This window comes from Dendrobates tinctorius, unplaced genomic scaffold, assembly GCF_039654945.1.
Source record: "Dendrobates tinctorius isolate UK_male_01 unplaced genomic scaffold, ASM3965494v1 ptg000171l, whole genome shotgun sequence".
NCBI classification, from domain to species: Eukaryota; Metazoa; Chordata; class Amphibia; order Anura; family Dendrobatidae; genus Dendrobates; species Dendrobates tinctorius.
Genome location: NW_027361838.1, coordinates 13,607,309 through 13,626,093, shown reverse-complemented (window position 1 = coordinate 13,626,093; position 18,785 = coordinate 13,607,309). Strand labels below are relative to the sequence as shown.

At 45.2% G+C, this 18,785-nt stretch overlaps 2 protein-coding genes across 3 annotated transcripts in view; one reads left to right on the top strand and one right to left on the bottom strand.

The window, feature by feature from the left end:
- Positions 1–18,785, top strand: part of DLGAP1 (DLG associated protein 1) — a 966,059-nt gene that overhangs the window by 894,534 nt on the left and 52,740 nt on the right. The window lies entirely within an intron of this gene.
- Positions 1,041–18,785, bottom strand: part of TGIF1 (TGFB induced factor homeobox 1) — a 34,136-nt gene continuing 16,391 nt past the window's right edge. Inside the window, exons 1-3 of one of the 2 annotated variants that reach the window (XM_073550894.1) lie at positions 8,574–8,726; positions 4,619–4,845; positions 1,041–2,465 (exon numbers count right to left, since the gene is read on the bottom strand). In XM_073550894.1, coding sequence (XP_073406995.1) covers positions 1,890–2,465; positions 4,619–4,845; positions 8,574–8,589 — 819 coding nt within the window. In that variant the 5' untranslated portion in view covers positions 8,590–8,726 and the 3' untranslated portion in view covers positions 1,041–1,889. Of the gene's footprint in view, positions 2,466–4,618; positions 4,846–8,573; positions 8,727–18,785 lie in introns of those variants that run through there. The other variant, XM_073550895.1, reaches the window with a different exon arrangement.

Below are 18,785 nucleotides of genomic sequence, written 5' to 3'. Positions count from 1 at the left end.
AACCAGGAGTGGAACAGTCAGAGGAAAAGCATAATAGAAACACGTCACCACTTCTGGATTTTTGTCTTACAAATACTGAGGTAAAAAAAAACTGACCAAATACACAACATGTGAATGTGGCCTAAGGGTATGTTCCTAGAGGTTTTTTTTTTTTTTTTTTGTTTTTCTAGGCGACCGCAGCGGAAAGGGGTGTGATGAGAACCATTGCATGCAGAAAGGCAACTAACTAGTCAATGTAAACGTTACTGACCACGGCATCTCAATAATGATCCAGCAGCAATAAGAGCAAATATCTCCAGTAGCGGCTGTTATAGGCAGATGCTGGCAGTGGAGTAACAGATTACACCTGCCTGGTATGGATCGGGTTCAACTCCGGAGTTCGCGCCATACATTCTGTGATAAAAATATACTTAATACTAATAGGTGGTTAAGGCTGTGTGCACACGATGCAGATATCCAGCGGATCCGCAGCGGATTTTACCGCGCAGAAACGCTGCATATCCGCATTGTGATGTACAGTAGCATGTAAGTCATTAGAAAAAAAAAAGACCTGCTGTGCAGACGCTGCAATTTTTTCCACGCGGTTTTCTTGTGGTTCAAAATATGCAGCATGTCACTTCTTTTGTGCGGTTTTCCACCTGCTCCATTCTCCAAATCCGCAGGGGAAAACCGCAAGAAAAAAGGAAGAAATCAGCAGGAAAAATGCAGGTCATTTGACCTGCGGATTTCCTCAATTCTGCACGGAAAAATCAGCAGGGCAAAAAAGTACGTCTGCACTTAGCCTAAGAGGTGAAACCAAGGCGACAGGGTTTTTTTTTTCTTTTTTAAATGGTAGATTTTTAAACTGTCACATCCAATTTTTTTTATGGATGTTTTGATTACAAGTATGAAAAAAAAAAAAAAATAAAATAAAATAATATATATATATATATATATATATATATATATATATATATATATATATTATAATATAATAATAATTATATATATATTTTAAAAGCTTCCCAATATCCTTAAAAAATAAACACAAAACTGCACGGTGATTTGTTATTTTCTATATTACAAAAAAAAAAAAAAATACATGTCAAAGAAACAAAACTTTACATAGCAGTAATATTCCAGATGGGAACAGTATCCAGTTACATGGCATTCTCATTCCATCCCCAAGAAACAAAAACAAAACATTTTTTACATTACCTCAAACAAAATATTTTATTATATACTGGAAAAAAAATGAAAACTAAAAATGTAGACAGTATGTGAGCATTTTCTGCTGCTCTGGAATGCTAAAAAAAAGTCTTATCGGTTTCAGTCTAAATATTGCACAGTTTGAAAGGTACCAAAAATTATAAAAAAGTCACAATCTTGGGAAACGCCTCACATTTAAGCAAAATCTACCAAGAAACGTAAAGCATATTGTTTCTACAGTAGCTCTATCTTAAAGAAGATTGGAATGAAATACAGTATAGTTAGGATGTAGGTGTGATTATAGAATATACAATCACACAAACACTTGATATCTGCTCTCCATCACCCCTGAGATTTGTTTAAATTACTGAAGAAAAAAAAATAAAAAAAAGAAACACATGGCAACTTTCTGAATTCAATATCCATGAATGGCAATGGAGAACCTCACTAAGGTCAAAGGTTGTAGTCACAGTCAAAAGGACCAAGAAAAAAAAAAAAATATATATAAAACAAAAAAATAGTCATTGAAAAGGGTAAGACCTCTTTGTGTCAAGAAAGCTTCACTTTCATAATCCCGTGTGCAAATAAAACGAATATATATTAAAAGGAAAAAAAAAAAAAGTATCAATTAATGCAAATTGTCTTTGATATCGACTTGGGCAGTTCGAAGGAAATGTTCAGAACACTTGACAAGTGAAGATTTAGGACACGAGTTTCGATTGAAGCTCCATCTCAGCTGCTTGTTTGAGGGCAACATCAACCAATAACTGGAAGCCACTGAAGTCCTGATTGTGATCCGGTGGGGTAGGAGGAGGAGTGTTGAATAATCCACTTTGTGCATTTGTGTTTTGTCCTAATTTTATAGTGTCTTCATGGCAGACAAGTGAGGTTTCACTTAGTTTTTTTGCCTCAGATTCATGCTGCTCTGGGATTTGTCCAGCATTCAATACATGGGTGAAGTTGAAAGGAGCGTCATTTAGTGATGTGACAGTGGTATGACAGATGACGGAGGGTCGAGCCAGGAGAGACTGCTGAGAAGACAGTTGTGATGCCAGTAACTTCCCTGAGTTCTGGTTTGACCCGGTAGAACTGAAATGAAAAGAGTTCTCATCTATAGTGGGAATGTAGGGCTTTGTTCCCGTCGGAGAGTCCACCTGCATCACTTCGGTAATTTTGGCTCCCTTTCGTGAAATGGTGAACTGATTAGGGTCTTTTCCATCTTTTCTCAGCATATCAGGCAAAAGCCTACGCCTTGCATTGATGAACCAGTTACAAACCTACAAAAGAAAGAAAATCATGACTTTCATTCCTCATTACACTGGAGTTAGGCTTCACATTGAGTGAATTGACATGACATTCAGGAAGAATGAGAATTCTTTGGCGTTCAGCTGTTGCTGAACAACTCATGGCAGGCAAAGCATCCTTGGAGATGAGGTTTAGGAACAACTGTAGTGGGAAAGCTGCCCAGCCCCACTGTAATTCTGGGATGGGAAATGCCGGATGAATTCTCATCATCTTGGTATCTGGATTTTTCAACACATCCCACACACTTCTCAAAACTGTTACGCCCAAGAAAATAATATGCACTTGATTTCTAAGGCTAGTTTCAGACTAGTGTTTAGGAGGGCTGCGGAAGGCTGCCTACTTCCTCCTTCTTTCCTCCGAATTTCCCTGCGTACCTATCTTTAACATTGGGTAAGCAGGGACATGCATTGTATGCGGATGTGTCCGCATGCGGCGATTTGATGTGCATATGTCAAATCGGCGCATGCGGACGCATCTGCACACAACGCATGTCTGCGTACCCAATGTTAAAGATAGGAACGCAGGCAAATGCTGGACGCATGCGGCAGTAGCCGGAGCTTCACGGAGGAAAGAAGGAGGAAGTAGGCTGCCATCCGCAGCCCTCCTGAACACTAGTCTTAAACTAGCCTAAGAGAAAGCAATGTGGTAAAAGTCCATAGTAGCACCAGGTACCTGTTCCAGCAGCTATTCTACCACTCAATTGTTATACATGCATATTATTTGTATGCCATAATAAAATCTATTGGACAAACATGAGACCATACATAGGGTTGGCACAAAGTAATGCCTAGATTTGCTGTCAAATCTGCAGCACATATTTCAATTTTGGATGCTTTGATTATATTTTTTGTAGCATTGTTCTCCAAGAATTTGTGCTGAAATCCTTGCGTTTTTGCCGTTACCGCTTCGTTTTATACCTGTATCTTTGTACAAAAATCAGACCAAGAAGATGCCTCAGAAAAGACGCTGGTAACTACAACATTATATAGAAATATCTTGAAACCATCACTTCTGTTAATGATTTAAGTATTGACCTCTGACTCAAACTTCCATGTACAGGTTAGAGATGCTATACATCAGAATCAAAGTTTCTACTAAAACAAAGGCCTACTTGTCCCTCTCTAATAACGCCCGAGGAATGCTACGTCTGAACGCTTTCATTTTTGATAATGTTGTTCCACATGTTATTTCCCATACCTTAGGCTAATGGTGGGAAGTTTAGCTTTGAAACAAGATGCTGTTTGTCTTTTCACAGAGACTGCGGTGACTCACTGACTGCTGAACTTACTGTGCTACCAGGCATATCTTTGCTTACCTCACGCCAACCCTGACCGATTTAACCCCCTGCATTTCTGGATGCGGAGCAGAGGAAGAAAAAAAAAAAAAAAAAAAAAGCATTCTAAAGTGTGTGTGGGAGTGAGCGATCTGTTAACAGAGAATAGATCCTTATGGAGGCTATGAGTGCTGTGTATGAAAATTTCAACACATTGCTTATGCCCCCATAAAATACCCCATTTGAGTTTGCTCTTCCCTTCTCAAAAAGTTTATTCAAAAGGGGCATAAAATCCCTGAAAACTGTGTAAGGTTGCACTATTGCAGCTCAATTACATGATGCATTGTGAATAAGTACCAACTTTCCAGAATACACAACCTCGGCATTAAAAGCCTCCATGTGACAGCAAAACTTGTGTGATCGGTCATAAAATATATATATATTAGGCTACAATTCACATGGGTATCTTCCCAGACAACTTAATGATGAGAACTGCCCCTTTTCCACAACTACGTGTTTACTGGTCAGATTCCTTTTAGAGATATCGCTTCCTGGGCAAACAACAGGAAGTGAGAAATGTTAAAATCTGGAGGGCAAGATTTAACATTTTCAGCCATGCGGTGATTATTTGCCTCATGTACTGGAATGACAAGAATGTTTTGCAGCATAGAAGAAAAACAACACATACGAAGAACTTGTGCAATGTTTTCGTAGGTGGTTTCCACTATGTTCCCGCGTCTACTTACATAAAAGGCACAGTGTAATTTCCAGCATAAAAGCTACGAACTACAGAATAAACGATCCAGCTTGGCCCCAAATGATTACAAGCAGATCCATGTTGCTCAAACCTACCTGTAGTGTGGAGAGATGAGTCTGCCGAGACAGGAAGGTTTTCTCTTGCTCTGAGGGGTAGGCATTATAGCGATGCTCATATAACCAGTCTCGCAGAATCTGGACTGACTCTTTAGGCAAGTTTCCACGCCTCCTTCTAGTCACTGAGCCAGCAGTGGAGGAGAGATCCAGGGGAATATCCATACCATCATCATCCTCAGTCTCACTGCTTGATAGCGGAACTAACCCTAAGAAAAAGACATGTCAACATTAACTTGGCGTCACATGCCATAGGATTACATCAATGGGGTGGGAAATCTGCCTCCGGTCCCTGTAGGTAAAATGCCAAAAATATAGCAGTAGTGACATCCCCCGAGCACAGCGCTTTACAGTATTACATCCTCCACTGAGGTCATTTGCTTTTCATAGCAGAATGTATCAGTCCCGCATTTCCACCTACAAGTCAGACAAAGGCAAAGTATCTTCTTATAGCTTTCCATCTTGTATCTATTCATTGCGCTCATGGATTGGGATTCACACGGCACAATTTAGACTCGCTGATCTGTTACACACAGAGGCGCAGAGCTCCTTACCATGACAATAAAACCGTCAATGACACTGCTTTGTTTACCTCATCTATACAATGGGAGATGAGCAGGGCACCAGCATTAATCAATCACGGAGGATTGCTGGAAGAGCATTGTGTCGCAGGATGAATGTGACAGACGCCGTCTCCGACGCTGATCTGAACACAATGTGGAATCTGAATGAGCTGGGACACTAACGGATATTTTCAGGAGACGGCTGTGCTGTAAAAGCCAGAAATGCCCCCCCATTACTACAGCAACCACCACAAGCCAAATGCAGAAAAAAAAAAACTCATTAGAAAGATAAATGTTCAAAGAAATTACTGTTGTGTTATATTTGCATAAAACCATCTTGGACCTCAGAGCCAGCACTGCCAGGTATCAGACGAGTTGAAAATCACTGCATTACTACTAATAGTTACCAGCACAGTACTTTCCCTTTCCGAGCAATGCTTGTGTCACTTCATACTGACACTGACCTGACAGATGACTCAGTTATGTTGCAAAACAGAAACCCGAGGGTGGCTCACCTCACCGCTTTATCCTAGCGCAGCAAGGAAAGTTTCGTCATCGAGTCTGGCGCAGGACTGCGAGGCATTTACACAAAGAGGACTGGCTATACCTATACTGTCCGGTACAAACAGTTCTTACAGTATATATTCTCAAACAAGCAATTAAAGAAATCCCCTAAAAACCCAAGCTGAATACTAAGCATGGTAAAACAGAATGCAGATTTAACACAGAAGATGTCATGATTAATCGTTAGCTAAGAAAAAAAAAAAGTCAAGTCCCCGTCATCAAGTAAGGAACTGCTTCAGGAAGCCTGCCAAACGTTAGAAGACAGCGCCTGGATATGCCGGCAGACCTAAGACCAGCAAGTGCTTTAAGGCCATCTATCCCAACAGGAAACAGCTCAGACTGAAAAACACTAGTCGTCAAGAGTTCTTATCGGTTGCATAAGTAAATAGTGGCGCTCAAACCGCTTCACTTGAGGAACCTGTCATTTCTAATTGTTACGTGTTCTGCTGAAAGCCACCCATAAATGTCTGCGTGATATGTGGCTGGATGGACAATACTCTTTAGATCAGTTCACAGCAATTCAACATTTTATGGGAAAACGACGTAATAAAAAAAAAAACAAAAAAAAAAACACATGAACACTAGAAAGAGCTAAAAAGTCCATGAACTGGCTCGATTTCCAGATCAGACTGTGCCCAAGATAAGGTGAGCAGGTGCTGCTCTCATTTTCCTGTTTAGAAAGAGACTAGCCTTCAGAAATCAAGGCCATGCACATTTTTGTTAGTAAAACTGGCGATAGGTATTCAAAATGATGGCTCTCAAAATTTAGTTTTCTAGCCAAATTTCATTAGCATAATGGCAATCACAGGAGCAATTAGGATTGGTGGAGGTGCTGGCTTCCAAAGTCCACCACAGGCAAAGAAAAGGAGGAGGAGTAGGGTCATTAGTCCTGTAGAGGAGCTGGCTTTGAGACCAGATGAGGAATCCACCGGAGGTAATCTGCCAATGCAACTTCAAAGGGTTTTCTCCAAGACCTACACTAGAACAGAGGATTTATCACTTCTTTACATCTTGGCATCTGACTAAATAATCTGTCTTTAAATTTATATATTAAAAAGTTGACACTGACAGATGTCAATACAATACTGTTGTGAGGGTGGAAGTGGTTAGAAGAAGCACGTGGTGATTGTGGGAACAATATATAAAAACACAGCTTTACCAGTTTGAGCAACTGAATGACGTAGAAGAACAAGTTCAAACATTTGCTACACAGCCTCAAAAAAAAAAAAAAAAAAAAAAAAAAATCCACCATTTCTTAATTATGCCTAACACATACAAAGCAATCATCCACTTAAGTGATCATGGCCCTTTGAAGACTTTTTTGTTGTTTCTTTCTATGACATGTATTTCTATTGATTTAACAGCTTTGCAATTAAAAAAAAAAAAAAAAAAATTTAAAGTGTTTAGAACTAATTAACCAGGGAAGATGAATGTGCCTTCTCTTACTCCCTGGGACACAACAGATCTGTACCATCAGCAGAGTCAAGAAGAAAATGGCAACTTTGTACTTGGATGACTTTTCACAAACAGGAATCTAAGGGACTTTCCAAATAGACTCATTTCTCAAGTTCCTCTTCAAGGACCTTTAACTAAATAGTAGCAATACACTAGCCGTAAAATCTTAGTGGTGGGGTTACTTGACTTAAATCGCTCAGAAGTTGTCCATCTACCATACTGGGTGAGAAGTAGTGAGGCAGCACTACTAGCCTTTCTTCCTTGCAACCTCTGAACAAAAGCTCCAAACATGGCCAAATGGCAGGGGGATGGGGGAGCAAGCCTTTTGTTTCAACTGCTTGAAAAAGTTTCAAGCATCTGCAAGCAGTTTGTCGGATGGTGATCTGTCAGCAGCACTGCCCCCTCCCTGTCACCCTGCCCTGCTGTCTTCTAGGTGAACAATGCTGAGCACACACAATCACCCTCCTCACATGGCACATCATATACAGCCAGCTCTTTTATGGTGTCAGCCACTCTTTAAATATCCTCAACTGGGCTCTTCCAAAGGACAAATAACATTCAACGACAGCGAAGGTATGAAATAAAAAAAAAAAAGTGTAATGTTCAGACCAAGTCAATGCAAAGTGCTTATTGACCTTTAACTAGTCAACTGAAGAGCAAAGTGTGAGAAGGCCATGGCATTATAGGGTTGTGGCCCCACAGCTCCCAGGGTCCCACACTCTCCATGCAGCAGTGGCTGGAGCACATGGTGCTCAGAGGAACAAAGGAATTCAAACTTGTGAAGCTGGGAGGATGGAGGGAGCACAGCACACGGAGCACTCACTGGCTGCTAACTCGCTCCAAACTTTCAGGAAAGTGGTTAACTAGACTGAAAAAGCTCAGAATCAGCAAAATGGTTGTCCTAAAAAGTTATGTAGCCCTTCCCTCAGGAATGCAAGTCTGCTCTCCAAACAAAGACTTTCCCAGGACGCTCAGTCTGGTGGAGCTGAAGGGGGAATAAAGCCCTGGCAGGGGTAAGAGCTGGCCACTGGTGGCCCTGGGCGCCCACAGACCATGTGCGAGGAGTGACCTCCCTCGTGGAGAAAGTTTCTTTGTTCCCCCAGTGAGGCTGAGCCAGGCTCTTCCTTTGTGTGCAGCTCGCACCAAACTTTTACCAATCACCTCCAACTCACAGGAACAATGCGCTGCTCTCCCCAAAAGAATCCGAAGAGACCCGAGGCTGCCCCAAACTTCCCCCAACAACTCCTGAGCCCCGCCAGAGCCATGGAGGACCTTCACCCGGAGGATCAGCCACATGCCACCAAACAAAGGGCAGCGGGGTGCACCGGCTGGGCACCTGGAGGCTGAGCACCCACCTTTCTTAGTCTTCATGGTGTCGCCGGCTGCTATCTGGTGACAATGCGGGGTGGAGAGGCGGCGGCGTGTCCCGGGATGTCCCGCACACGAGCACTGGCTGGATGGAGTGTCCCGCTGCTCCGCACTCACTACTAATGCTGTGCTCTCCTCCACCCTCCCAGCGCAGGCTGTCAGACACGAGGGGAGGAGACACCACATGGCTTCCCCCCTTCCTCCAGACACGGTGCACACACAGCCGGCACCAGGGGGCGCTACACTCCTCTCCTGCAGCAGCTTCCTGTTGGGTTCTATAGTGTGCTGGGAAAGTGCTAACACTACAGGTTAGGATCTCTACTACAGGAGGGATAGCTCGGCTCCATGCTTTCCCAGTCAAAGGGTCTGCTATACAAACACTGTGCCCTGATAGCAGGCACTCCCCTGCCACCTGCTAGTGCTCCTCCTCAGCTAGGGCCAATGCTCTGGTTCAGGCGAGCACCACTCATACTACTCCTGCAGCTGGTGGCCTCCTGGCCAGGGTTGCATTCCTCCCTGCCCCCTCCACCAGTCTGGGCGGCAGCCTGGTCTCCTCTCTACCCTTCTGGAGCAGTGCTGGGCTGTTTCCCATTTCCTGGGTAAGGCCTCTTTCACATCAGGTTTTCGCCGTCAGGCGCGATCCGGCGCTTTTGACAGAAACCGGATCCGGCGAAATGCAATGCCGGATCCGGTTTCCCCCCAATTGACTTGCAATTGCGCCGGATCGCGCCAGATGGCCATGCGTTTCATCCGGTTTTCGCCGGATCCGGCAATGTGTCGCGATCCGGCGTCTGGAAAAAACGTCTACTGTAACGTTTTTTGTCTCCGGCGAAAAAGCCGGACACGCCGGATCCGGCGCGTCCGGCTTTTTTAACACAATGAAAGCCTATGAGCGCCGCAATGCGCCGGATCCGGTTTTTTGGTCTGAGCATGTTCAGTAGCTCTGCCCACAGGAGATATATAAAAGCAAGACAATGGGACCCTCAGCCACACCCAACATGCCACCCAAGCCAAGAACCAGGAGCAGGAGAAGGCAGCAGACATCTGCAGCAGCAGCACCAGCAGCACCACCCCAAATGGAGCAGCAAATGGAACATGCTGAGGAGGGGAGTCCAGCAGCAGATGAGAGACGGTAATTATCAAATCCCCCATTCCTCCAAACTAGGGCCATGGAATATCAAGATATTCATTGGCCCTTTGTTTCTCTTTATTCAACAGCCGCCAAAGAGATGCAGCAGCAGCAGAAATGGCATCACTGGCAGCAGCAACAGCAGCAGCAATACCCACAGCCATGGAGTCTGGCCATCAACAGGACAGCACATCATCTTCTGGGAGCCCTCCCTCGCATCGTCAGCGTTTGACGGTAAGTTTTTATTTCCAAAATCCATCATCTCTGTAATATATGTCTATTCATTGACTTTTATTTCAAAACAGGAATCACAAGATGAAGAGGAGCTCCCAGAAGAAGAAGGAAGGGGTGGACAGACACCTGGAGTGGGCTCACAATTGGTAAGTTTTTTGCATCAAACACACTACACACAACACATAGAAAACAATGTTCTGCAGACCACACACAGCAAACAAATGCCTACATCCAAAGACATAACATTTTTTGTTTTCTTCTCTAGTCTTCCCAATCTGGTGCTCGGCCAAGAGGTCCTCGCAGTGCCTCCCAGGGTCGTCGGCGACAGCAACGCGGCGGTCACCAGCGTGTAAGTATAAATATTTTTGCTTTGTTTTTTTGCACTTTTTATTTCATTTCTTTTGTGGAGGCTAATTATGTTATTTTTGTCTTTTTCTTTAACAGCCTTCACAGCGTGCTCCCGACTCTGACGGTGAGGATGGAGGGATTGATGTGGACCACCTCATCGATCTCGTCAGAGAAAGGGAGCCGCTCTGGAATATGGCTGACCGCCGCCACGCTGACCTGATCGTTACCCGACGACTCTGGGAGGAAATCTGTTCTCTCCTTGTGGGCCGCTGGGAGGACCTCGAAGCTCGGGCCCAGATTAAAGAGCGTAAGTATATACAGTACCGGTTGCTTGATGTAAACCAGTGTTTCCCGAACTCCAGTCCTCGTGGTCCCCACGGATCATGTGTTCAGGATTTCTATTTACTTTGGAAATCCTGAAAACATGACCCCTGGGGACTATGAGGACTGGAGTTTGTGAAACACTGATGTTGTATACTAACCACTCCTTTCTCGTTTCAGGGAACAGAATTGTGAATCGGTGGCGGTCTGTGAGGGATCGTTTCAAGAAGGAGTTCAATAAAGAGATGCGGGCCCCGGGTGGATCTGGAGGACAGAGGAGCAAGTACAAGTACGCACAAGCCCTGTCGTTCCTCCGGGAAACAATGCTCACCAGAAGGTAAATATTACACACCACATGTGAAAAAAATGTTAGATGTAACTTTTTTTTTTCAGCCAGGGCCATACCATGTCAGTATTTTAATTGTTTTTTTTTCTCTTTATTACACAGCACGGTGAGCAGCACTCAGGAGCCTGCACGATTGGACCCTTCTGAGGCGATCCCTGAGGAGACCGGCACCGAGGGACACTTCGACCGCCCCGGTACATCTGCACCTTCCCAGCCTTCCCACACATTCGACCCATCTGTCCCATCCACCAGCACAGGAGCATTGTGGCCGCCTACATTACATGAAGCTGCTGGTGAGGAGATCGCTTTCCCTTTACCCCACCCTTCTGCCCCTGCCACCTCTAGTACACCTGCGGGTACTGGGCGGCAGCGGCAGAGGGGTCAGGAAAAGAGTTATGCGCAAGAGTTCTTGCATCTGAATGCATCTTTCCAGAACTGTCTCAAAGTCTTGTCAGAGCAAATCTCCGCAGGCTTTCAGCAGATCAACTCCAGCATTCTGGAGGTGAAGACACTTCTGAAACCATGCATTCAGAAGCAAGATCTTCGCCAAACCACACCTTTTTCAGGTCTGTTGTGGAGCGCATGGCAACACTATCTCCTACCCAGCAGATGCATGTAATGCATTCGTGCCACGGTGCTCTACAGCAGGTTACCTCCCAACCTCCACCTCCCACCACTGTAGTTCCTCCACCTGCACCCCCTCCAGCCACTTTCCATCCTCCCCCTCCTATTACATCTGCACCCCCTCCAGCCACTTTCCATCCTCCCCCTCCTATTACATACCAGCAACCTCACCAGTACCAGCAACCTCCCCAGTACCAGACATCTCCCCACTTCCAGCAACCTGCCCCGTACCAAACTCCTTCCCCGTACCAAACTCCTTCCCCATACAACTTTCCATCAACATCATCTGCTCCTACAGTCCCTGCCCAACCCTCCACTCCACCGCCCACCACCTCTTCTGCCTCCCACATGTCCACCCATTCTGTAGCTTTTTCCACACCTTCACCTCTAACTGTTCCTTCCCCACCACGATCCCAGTCCTCTCTCCACACACCCAGTGTCGAAGTGTCCCGCAGCCCCTCCAGCAGTATTTCCACCCCACAGTACACAGATTTGTAATGTGTGTTTTTTGTAATAAAAATGCCCATTGGGTTTAAAACCTTTATTAAAAAAGTTTTTTGCACTTTAAAAACATTTTACAAAAAAAAAAAAAAATTTAAATAAAAGTTAAATTATCGTTTCACAATGGTTGTCTGTCATTTCTTTCTGCGGCGAACTATGTTTTAAAAAAAGGTTAAATACAGGGTATTTCAAAGGTAAAAAGGTATTCAAAACCAGGTATATAACTGTGGGTAAATTTTAGCTTTTTGCCACAGTTGTGTTCCTGGTTGTGTTTGAAGCAAAGTATTTCACCTAAAAAGTTGTGTTTATTGTTGGTGATTTCCTACCAATGTACACAACTTTTGTTAAAAGGTGAAATACTTTGCATAAAACACAACCAGGTACACACCTGTGGCCTAAAGGTAAAAATAGTAAGACCATGACAAGATAGCCAACTTTGGTTGGCAAAGGTATATACTGTTGGTCCAGAAGGTACACAAGTTTAGGGCACAAATCTTTCACACTCTGTCATCCCAGTGTACTCTGCCTTGAGGTGACATAAAGTATAGTGGAAAATTGTCCCTGAAACCGTCACAGAACTTCTAGTGGTAATATTTCCAATGACAACATCCATCTTCGCCAGTAACTTGCTCTTCTCTCCAACCTGCACTTTCTTCTCTACAACCTGTCAAAGAAGGGCTGTAGGAACATGCTATATCTAGTTTTCCAGTAGCCAATCCCGTTCGGAAGGCCACAAGGGTCAATTTTAAAAACCGGATCCGGCGTAATCCGTAGAAAAATGGATGAGACGGATCCGGTTTTGTCTGTCAAGAACAAGACGGATCCGGCAGAAAACTGGATCCGGCACTTCAGGTTTTACAAAACATTTGCCGGATCCGGCATTCCGGCACGACGCCGGATCGCGCCTGACGCCGAAAACCTGATGTGTGAAAGTAGCCTTAGGCTACTTTCACACATCCGTTTTTGCTATTCCGGCGGCATGCGGCAAAAAGCCGGAGTGCCGGAAGCGGCCCAGAACGGATGCATCGGAGAGAGATGCGTCTGAAGTTCCGGCGCTCTGTTATGGGCATGATGAGTCGCGCTGAGGATGAGAGACGGGCATGCGCAGAGGGAAAATGCCGGAAAGCGGTGGCCAGATCAGGCGAAAGACTGATCCGGCGGCCGGAAGTCCTCATTCGCTTTCATTGTGACACAGTGCCGGGAGCGCCGCATCCACGCTTGTCCGGCTTTTTACGCCAGACAAAAAAACGTTACAGCATGCGTTCTGTCCGGCCGCCGGACACCATGCTTTCGCCGGATCCGGCAAAAAACGGAACAAACGCTGGCACATGCGGCGCGATCCGGCGCATGTTATGATCTATGAGAAAAAAACGCATCCGGCGGTAAAAAAAACGATCCGTTTTAACACACACATGCCGGATCTCGCCTGACAGCACAAACCGGATGTGTGAAAGAGGCCTTAATTATGCAAATGGTCTCTTCAGAGAGAAAGAGGACTAGAACTCTAGTGCCACCTATTGGAAGTAGCAATCCTAAAAGTCAATGTCAACCCTTTAACGAGCCTTGTCACATGACTTAGGATAAAAGCCAAGCCAGAATCTCAATTTGCAGACACTGTTTCGGGTACTGCCCCTCGTCAGTGCAAAGTGTGAGATCTGGTTTGGCTGTGAGAGCGGCGTCTGACAGATATCCAAGAAGTATCATTTCTCCTTGCGGAGAATTCAATAATTAGCATATTTCCCAGAGGAGCATTGCGGCTTTAAGTCTTCTCATCTCAATATGCTTAGCATGTCATTCTCCGCAAGGAGAAATGATACTCCTTGGATATCGGTCAGACGCCTCTCTCACAGGCAAACCAGAACTCACACTTTGCACTGGCGAGGGGCAGTACCCCAAAACACTGTCTGTAAATTGAAATTCTGGCTTGGCTTTTATCCTAATTCATGTAACAAGGCTTGTTAAAGGGTCGACATTGACTTGTAAGATTGCTACTTCCAATAGGTGGCACTAGAGTTCTAGTCCTCTTCCTCTCTGAAGAGACAATTTGCATAATTAGCATATTTCCCAGAGGAGCATTGCTCCTCATCTCGACATGCTTAGCATGTCATTCTCCGCAAGAGAAATCATACTTCTTGGATTCCCTGGGTTGTGATCTACTGCTCAGCAAGCTGCTTACAGCTCAGTCTCCTCCAGTGCAGGGACTCAATGACCCATCAGCAACACTGATGATGGGGAACTTCAATTAAACGGCCATGAGCCCCACATCACCTTGATCCAGTGGTCCTGCCAGCTCTGGTTTCCTCAATGGTGGCAGGCAAACTTGGTCCTGGATACATTCTGGTGGACAGAAATTCTTGGTCATCCTCCCAGTCCACCCACTATAGCAGTAACACATGTTGCCTTCATGCCAGTGGCGTACATAGAAATGATGGGGCCCCATAGATGAAGGCCACTTTCCACCTTCAGAGATAGATATTTTTGTAGAGATTCCTCTCTTGGCTCTCACCCATCTGATGGCACCAGAGATGAGAATTAAGTCAAAACACTAGTATGTGGACTTTTGGTCTTCCCATACCCATCTCAAAACAAATGTTCCCTATCCAACGTAGCAAAGATCTTTAATAACTGGATACAGGCTTTTGCAGTTTTGGGTTGTGTAGTTAGCCAAACATTTTGCCTTATTAACCTTTTATTTCATCCCAAGGTGTAGTTTGTGAATGATGGCATTAAAAAGACCTGGTTACAGTATTCCTAGGTTTCCTTTGATAGATTAGTTGGGTTGGTGTGTATGGATGGCATTTCAAGGTGTTCATTTAGTAAAGTCAGATGTAGAGCCAGCCTTGTTTGTTACCCGTCCACCCCTATTGTTTTCACCTGAAAGGATGGTTGCCAGTTAGACTGTTAGGAAATGGAACACCCCGTTATGCAGATCATAGTAAACCTGTTGCTATTCTGAACATTTTAGGTCCTTTTTGGAATGGGTATTACTCTGAAACAGTGAATGGTACAGTCACTCGCTACCTAGATATATATATTTCATTCTCCAAACTAATCTCTCAACATCTACCCATACGTACTCTCCGGTCCTCCCAAGATCACAAAGTATCATGTTTTATCAGATCGCAATCTGAAATTGTTGTCCATAGGCAGTTAGTAGACATTTGACAAGTGCAAACACCTATTAACTGCAGCGTGCGCCTTTCCAATATTGGAATGGACATCTTTTTGTCTGTGTTACAAAATGGTATAGAGAGGGCACTCTTCATGTTGGCTTAGTGTCAGAGGCTTGTGTAGACAGGTCACAAGACCTCCTACATGGCAATAATGGTGTCGGAATCTATCATTTTGATCTCTCATGCAGGTATCAATATTATTAATTTATAAAGCACCATTGGTTCCATGGTGCTGTACATGAGAAGGGGTTACATACGAATTACATATATCACTTACAGTAAACAAACTATCAATCACAGACTGATATAGCGGGGAGAGAGGACCCTGCCCTTTCGGGCTTATATGCTACAGGATGGTGGGGAAGGAGACAGGTTGGGGGGTTGCAGCAGCTCCAGTGATTATGAGGCGGTAGCTCCAGTAGTGGTGAGGAGGCAGCAGGGATCATTGCAGGCTTTCCTGAAGAGGTGGGTTTTCAGGTTCTGCCTGAAGGATCCGAGTGTGATTGATAGCCGGACGTGTTGGGGCAGGGAATTCCAGAGGATGGGGGCTATTCGGGAGAAGTCTTGGTGGCGGTTGGGTGAGGAGCGAATAAGTGTAGAGGAGAGGAGGTCTTGGGAGGACCGGAGATTACGTCAGGAAGGGATCGGGAGATTAGTTCAGAGATGTATGGAGGAGACAGGTTGTAGATGGTCTTGTAGGTCAGTGTTAGTAATTTGAATTGAATACGCTGAGGGAATGGGAACCAGTGAAGAGATTTGCAGAGGGTAGAAGCGGAGGAGTAGCAAGGAGAGAGATGAATTAGTCGGGCAACAGAGTTAAGGAAGGACTGGAGAGGTGCAAGGGTATTAGCAGGGAGGCTGTTATGATTGGGTCACCGAGGAGGAAAGCAAGACCAAGCTGAGCCACAGAAAACCAGAGAGGTTGGTAACTAAGCGGATTGCAGACCCCTGATCCTATCCACACAACTAGTAGTAGCCGTGGAGCGTACCTACGATGATTCTAGACGTCTCGACACAGCCGGAGAACTAAATAAGCCTAAAGCAAGAAAGGGGAAATCTAAACTGCCCCAGAGCAGACCCCAAAGGAATAGATAGCCCCCAAACATATATTGTCGGTGAGACAATATGAAAACACAAAAGCAGGTAGGACAATAGGCTGAGCAAACGATCAGGCCCAAACTAACTAGACAGGACAGGAAAGGAAAGACACTGTCTGCAATCATGCAAAAAACCCTGCAAAAAATGCCCAACACGTCTGATAGAAAAAATACTGAAGTCACTAGACTTCGCCCGCTATATCAGGACTCTGGTATATTCTGAAAACAGAGCAAAGAGAGGCCAATCTAATAAGGGACAAAAACAAACTGGCACAAACAATAGCCTAAGGATGGAAATTCAGCACAGCCCCAGCAGAGGCTGGCTGACCACACAAAACTGAAATAGACAAAACCAAATCAAATGTGAACAATAGCAAAAGAACACTTAGCTTGAGCATGCAGGGACTGAGCTGGAAACTAAGACCTCAGGAGGCAGGAAAAAAAAAAAAAATCACCAGCAGGGATAGAGGGAGTCGGCTATCTTAAATCCAGTCAGAAACTCCCAATGTCCAATTGTCCTCCTCATTATCAGGTGGCAGGCCTCTGTTAACTAGATCAGCTCCATTACCTCCTGTAACCACCAGAGGGAGCCTGGAAAGAGAACTCGTGACCCCTCTGTCAATACAACCATCTCCACTACCTTCACCAGCAACCAGAGGTAGGCCAGAAATTGAATTCACAACAGGAGGCCACAGAAAAGGATGTTGCAATAGTCGAGGCGGGAGATGATGAGGGCATGCACAAGTAGTTTAGTAGATTGAGAGTTGAGGAAGGGACTGATTCTGGAAATATTTTTGAGCTGGGGGCAACAGGAGGTGGAGAGAGCTTGGATGTGCAGTTTGAAGGACAGGGCAGAGTCAAGGGTTACTCCGAGGCAGCGGACCTCCGGTACGGGTGAAAGCGTGATGTCATCAATTGTTATAGAAAGGTCAGGTAAGAAAGATCTGTGAGATGGGGGAAAGATGATTAGTTCAGATTTGTCTACATTGAGTTTGAGGAAGCGAGAGAAGGAGGATATGGCTGATAGACACTCTGGGATTCTGGAGAGCAGAGAGGTGACGTCTGGGCCAGAGAGGTAGATCTGAGTATCATTGGCATAAAGGTGGTACTGGAATCCGTGGGACTTTGAGAAGAGTAGGGGTCCTAGAACAGAGCCTTGGGGGATTCCAACAGAGAGAGGGTGGGATGAGGAGGTAGTGTGGGAGTGGGAGATGCTGAATGTGGTTGGAAAGGTATGAGGAGATCCAGGATAGGGCAAGGTCTCTGATGCCAAAGGAGGAGAGGATCTGTAGTAGGAGGCAGTGGTCAACTGTGTCGAAAGCAGAGGACAGATCTAGAAGGAGGAGTATGAGTATTGTCCGTTCGCTTTGTCTGTAAGTAGGTCGTTGGTAATTTTGGTCAGAGCTGTCTCAGTGGAATGATGGGGGCGGAAGCCAGAGATTGTAGATTGTCAAAGAGCAAGTTAGATGAGAGGTGGGAGGAAAGTTAAGCGTGGACATGCTGCTCCAGGAATTTAGAAGTGAAGGGGAGCAGCGATATTGGGCGATAGCTGGACGTGGCTGTTGGATTGAGGGTTGGCTTTTTAAGGATAGGTGTGATTGTGGCATGTTTGAAAGCAGAAGGGAAGGTACCAGAAGTTAGTGATAGGTTCAAGAGGTGGGTTAGGGATGGGATAAGAGTGGTGGTGATGTTGGGGAGGAGGTGGGATGGGATCGGATCAAGTGCACAAGTGGTGAGGTGTGATTTGGAGAGAAGATGAGCAAGCTCCCCTTCAGTGATGTTAGATAAGGAGGTTATGGGGTTTGGGCATTGGTCTGGTATGCAAAGGGGTTATGGTGGTTGAGCAATAAAGACTTGCCGTGTTTGGTCTATCTTGTTTTTGAAGTGTGTGGCAAAGTCCTCAGCAGAGATTAGGGAAGTTGGAGGGGGCAGTGGTGGGCGGAGGAAGGAGTTAAAAGTATTGAACAACTGTTTGGGGTTGTAGGATAAGGAAGATACAAGGGATGTAAAGAAGGCCTGTTTAGCAGAGGTGAGGGAAGATTTGAATGCAAGTGTTGCTTGTTTGAGTGCAGTGAAGTTGTTTTGCAAATGAGTTTTCTTCCAGCACCGTTCTGCAATTCTGGATGCTTGCCAAAGCTTTTTAGTGATGAAATTGGGTCGCCCTCGCAAACCCAGGGCAGCGGGGTTACTCGGTACCGGGCCGGTGTCGAGGCGGGAAAGTGTCACAGCAGCGGTGACCCGGTCCGTGGCCCTGGGCGCCCAATATCAATGGCGGTGATGTTAATGGTGTTAAAGTTTATATGAATAGTTCGTGACGCCACCCGTGGTGTTTGGCAAGTAAGATGGTAAGCCAACGCTGCATACAGATCCGCTGGGACTGATGGTGTGGTGCAGCAGAGATGGTATAGCTCCCCACAGGTGGAGCT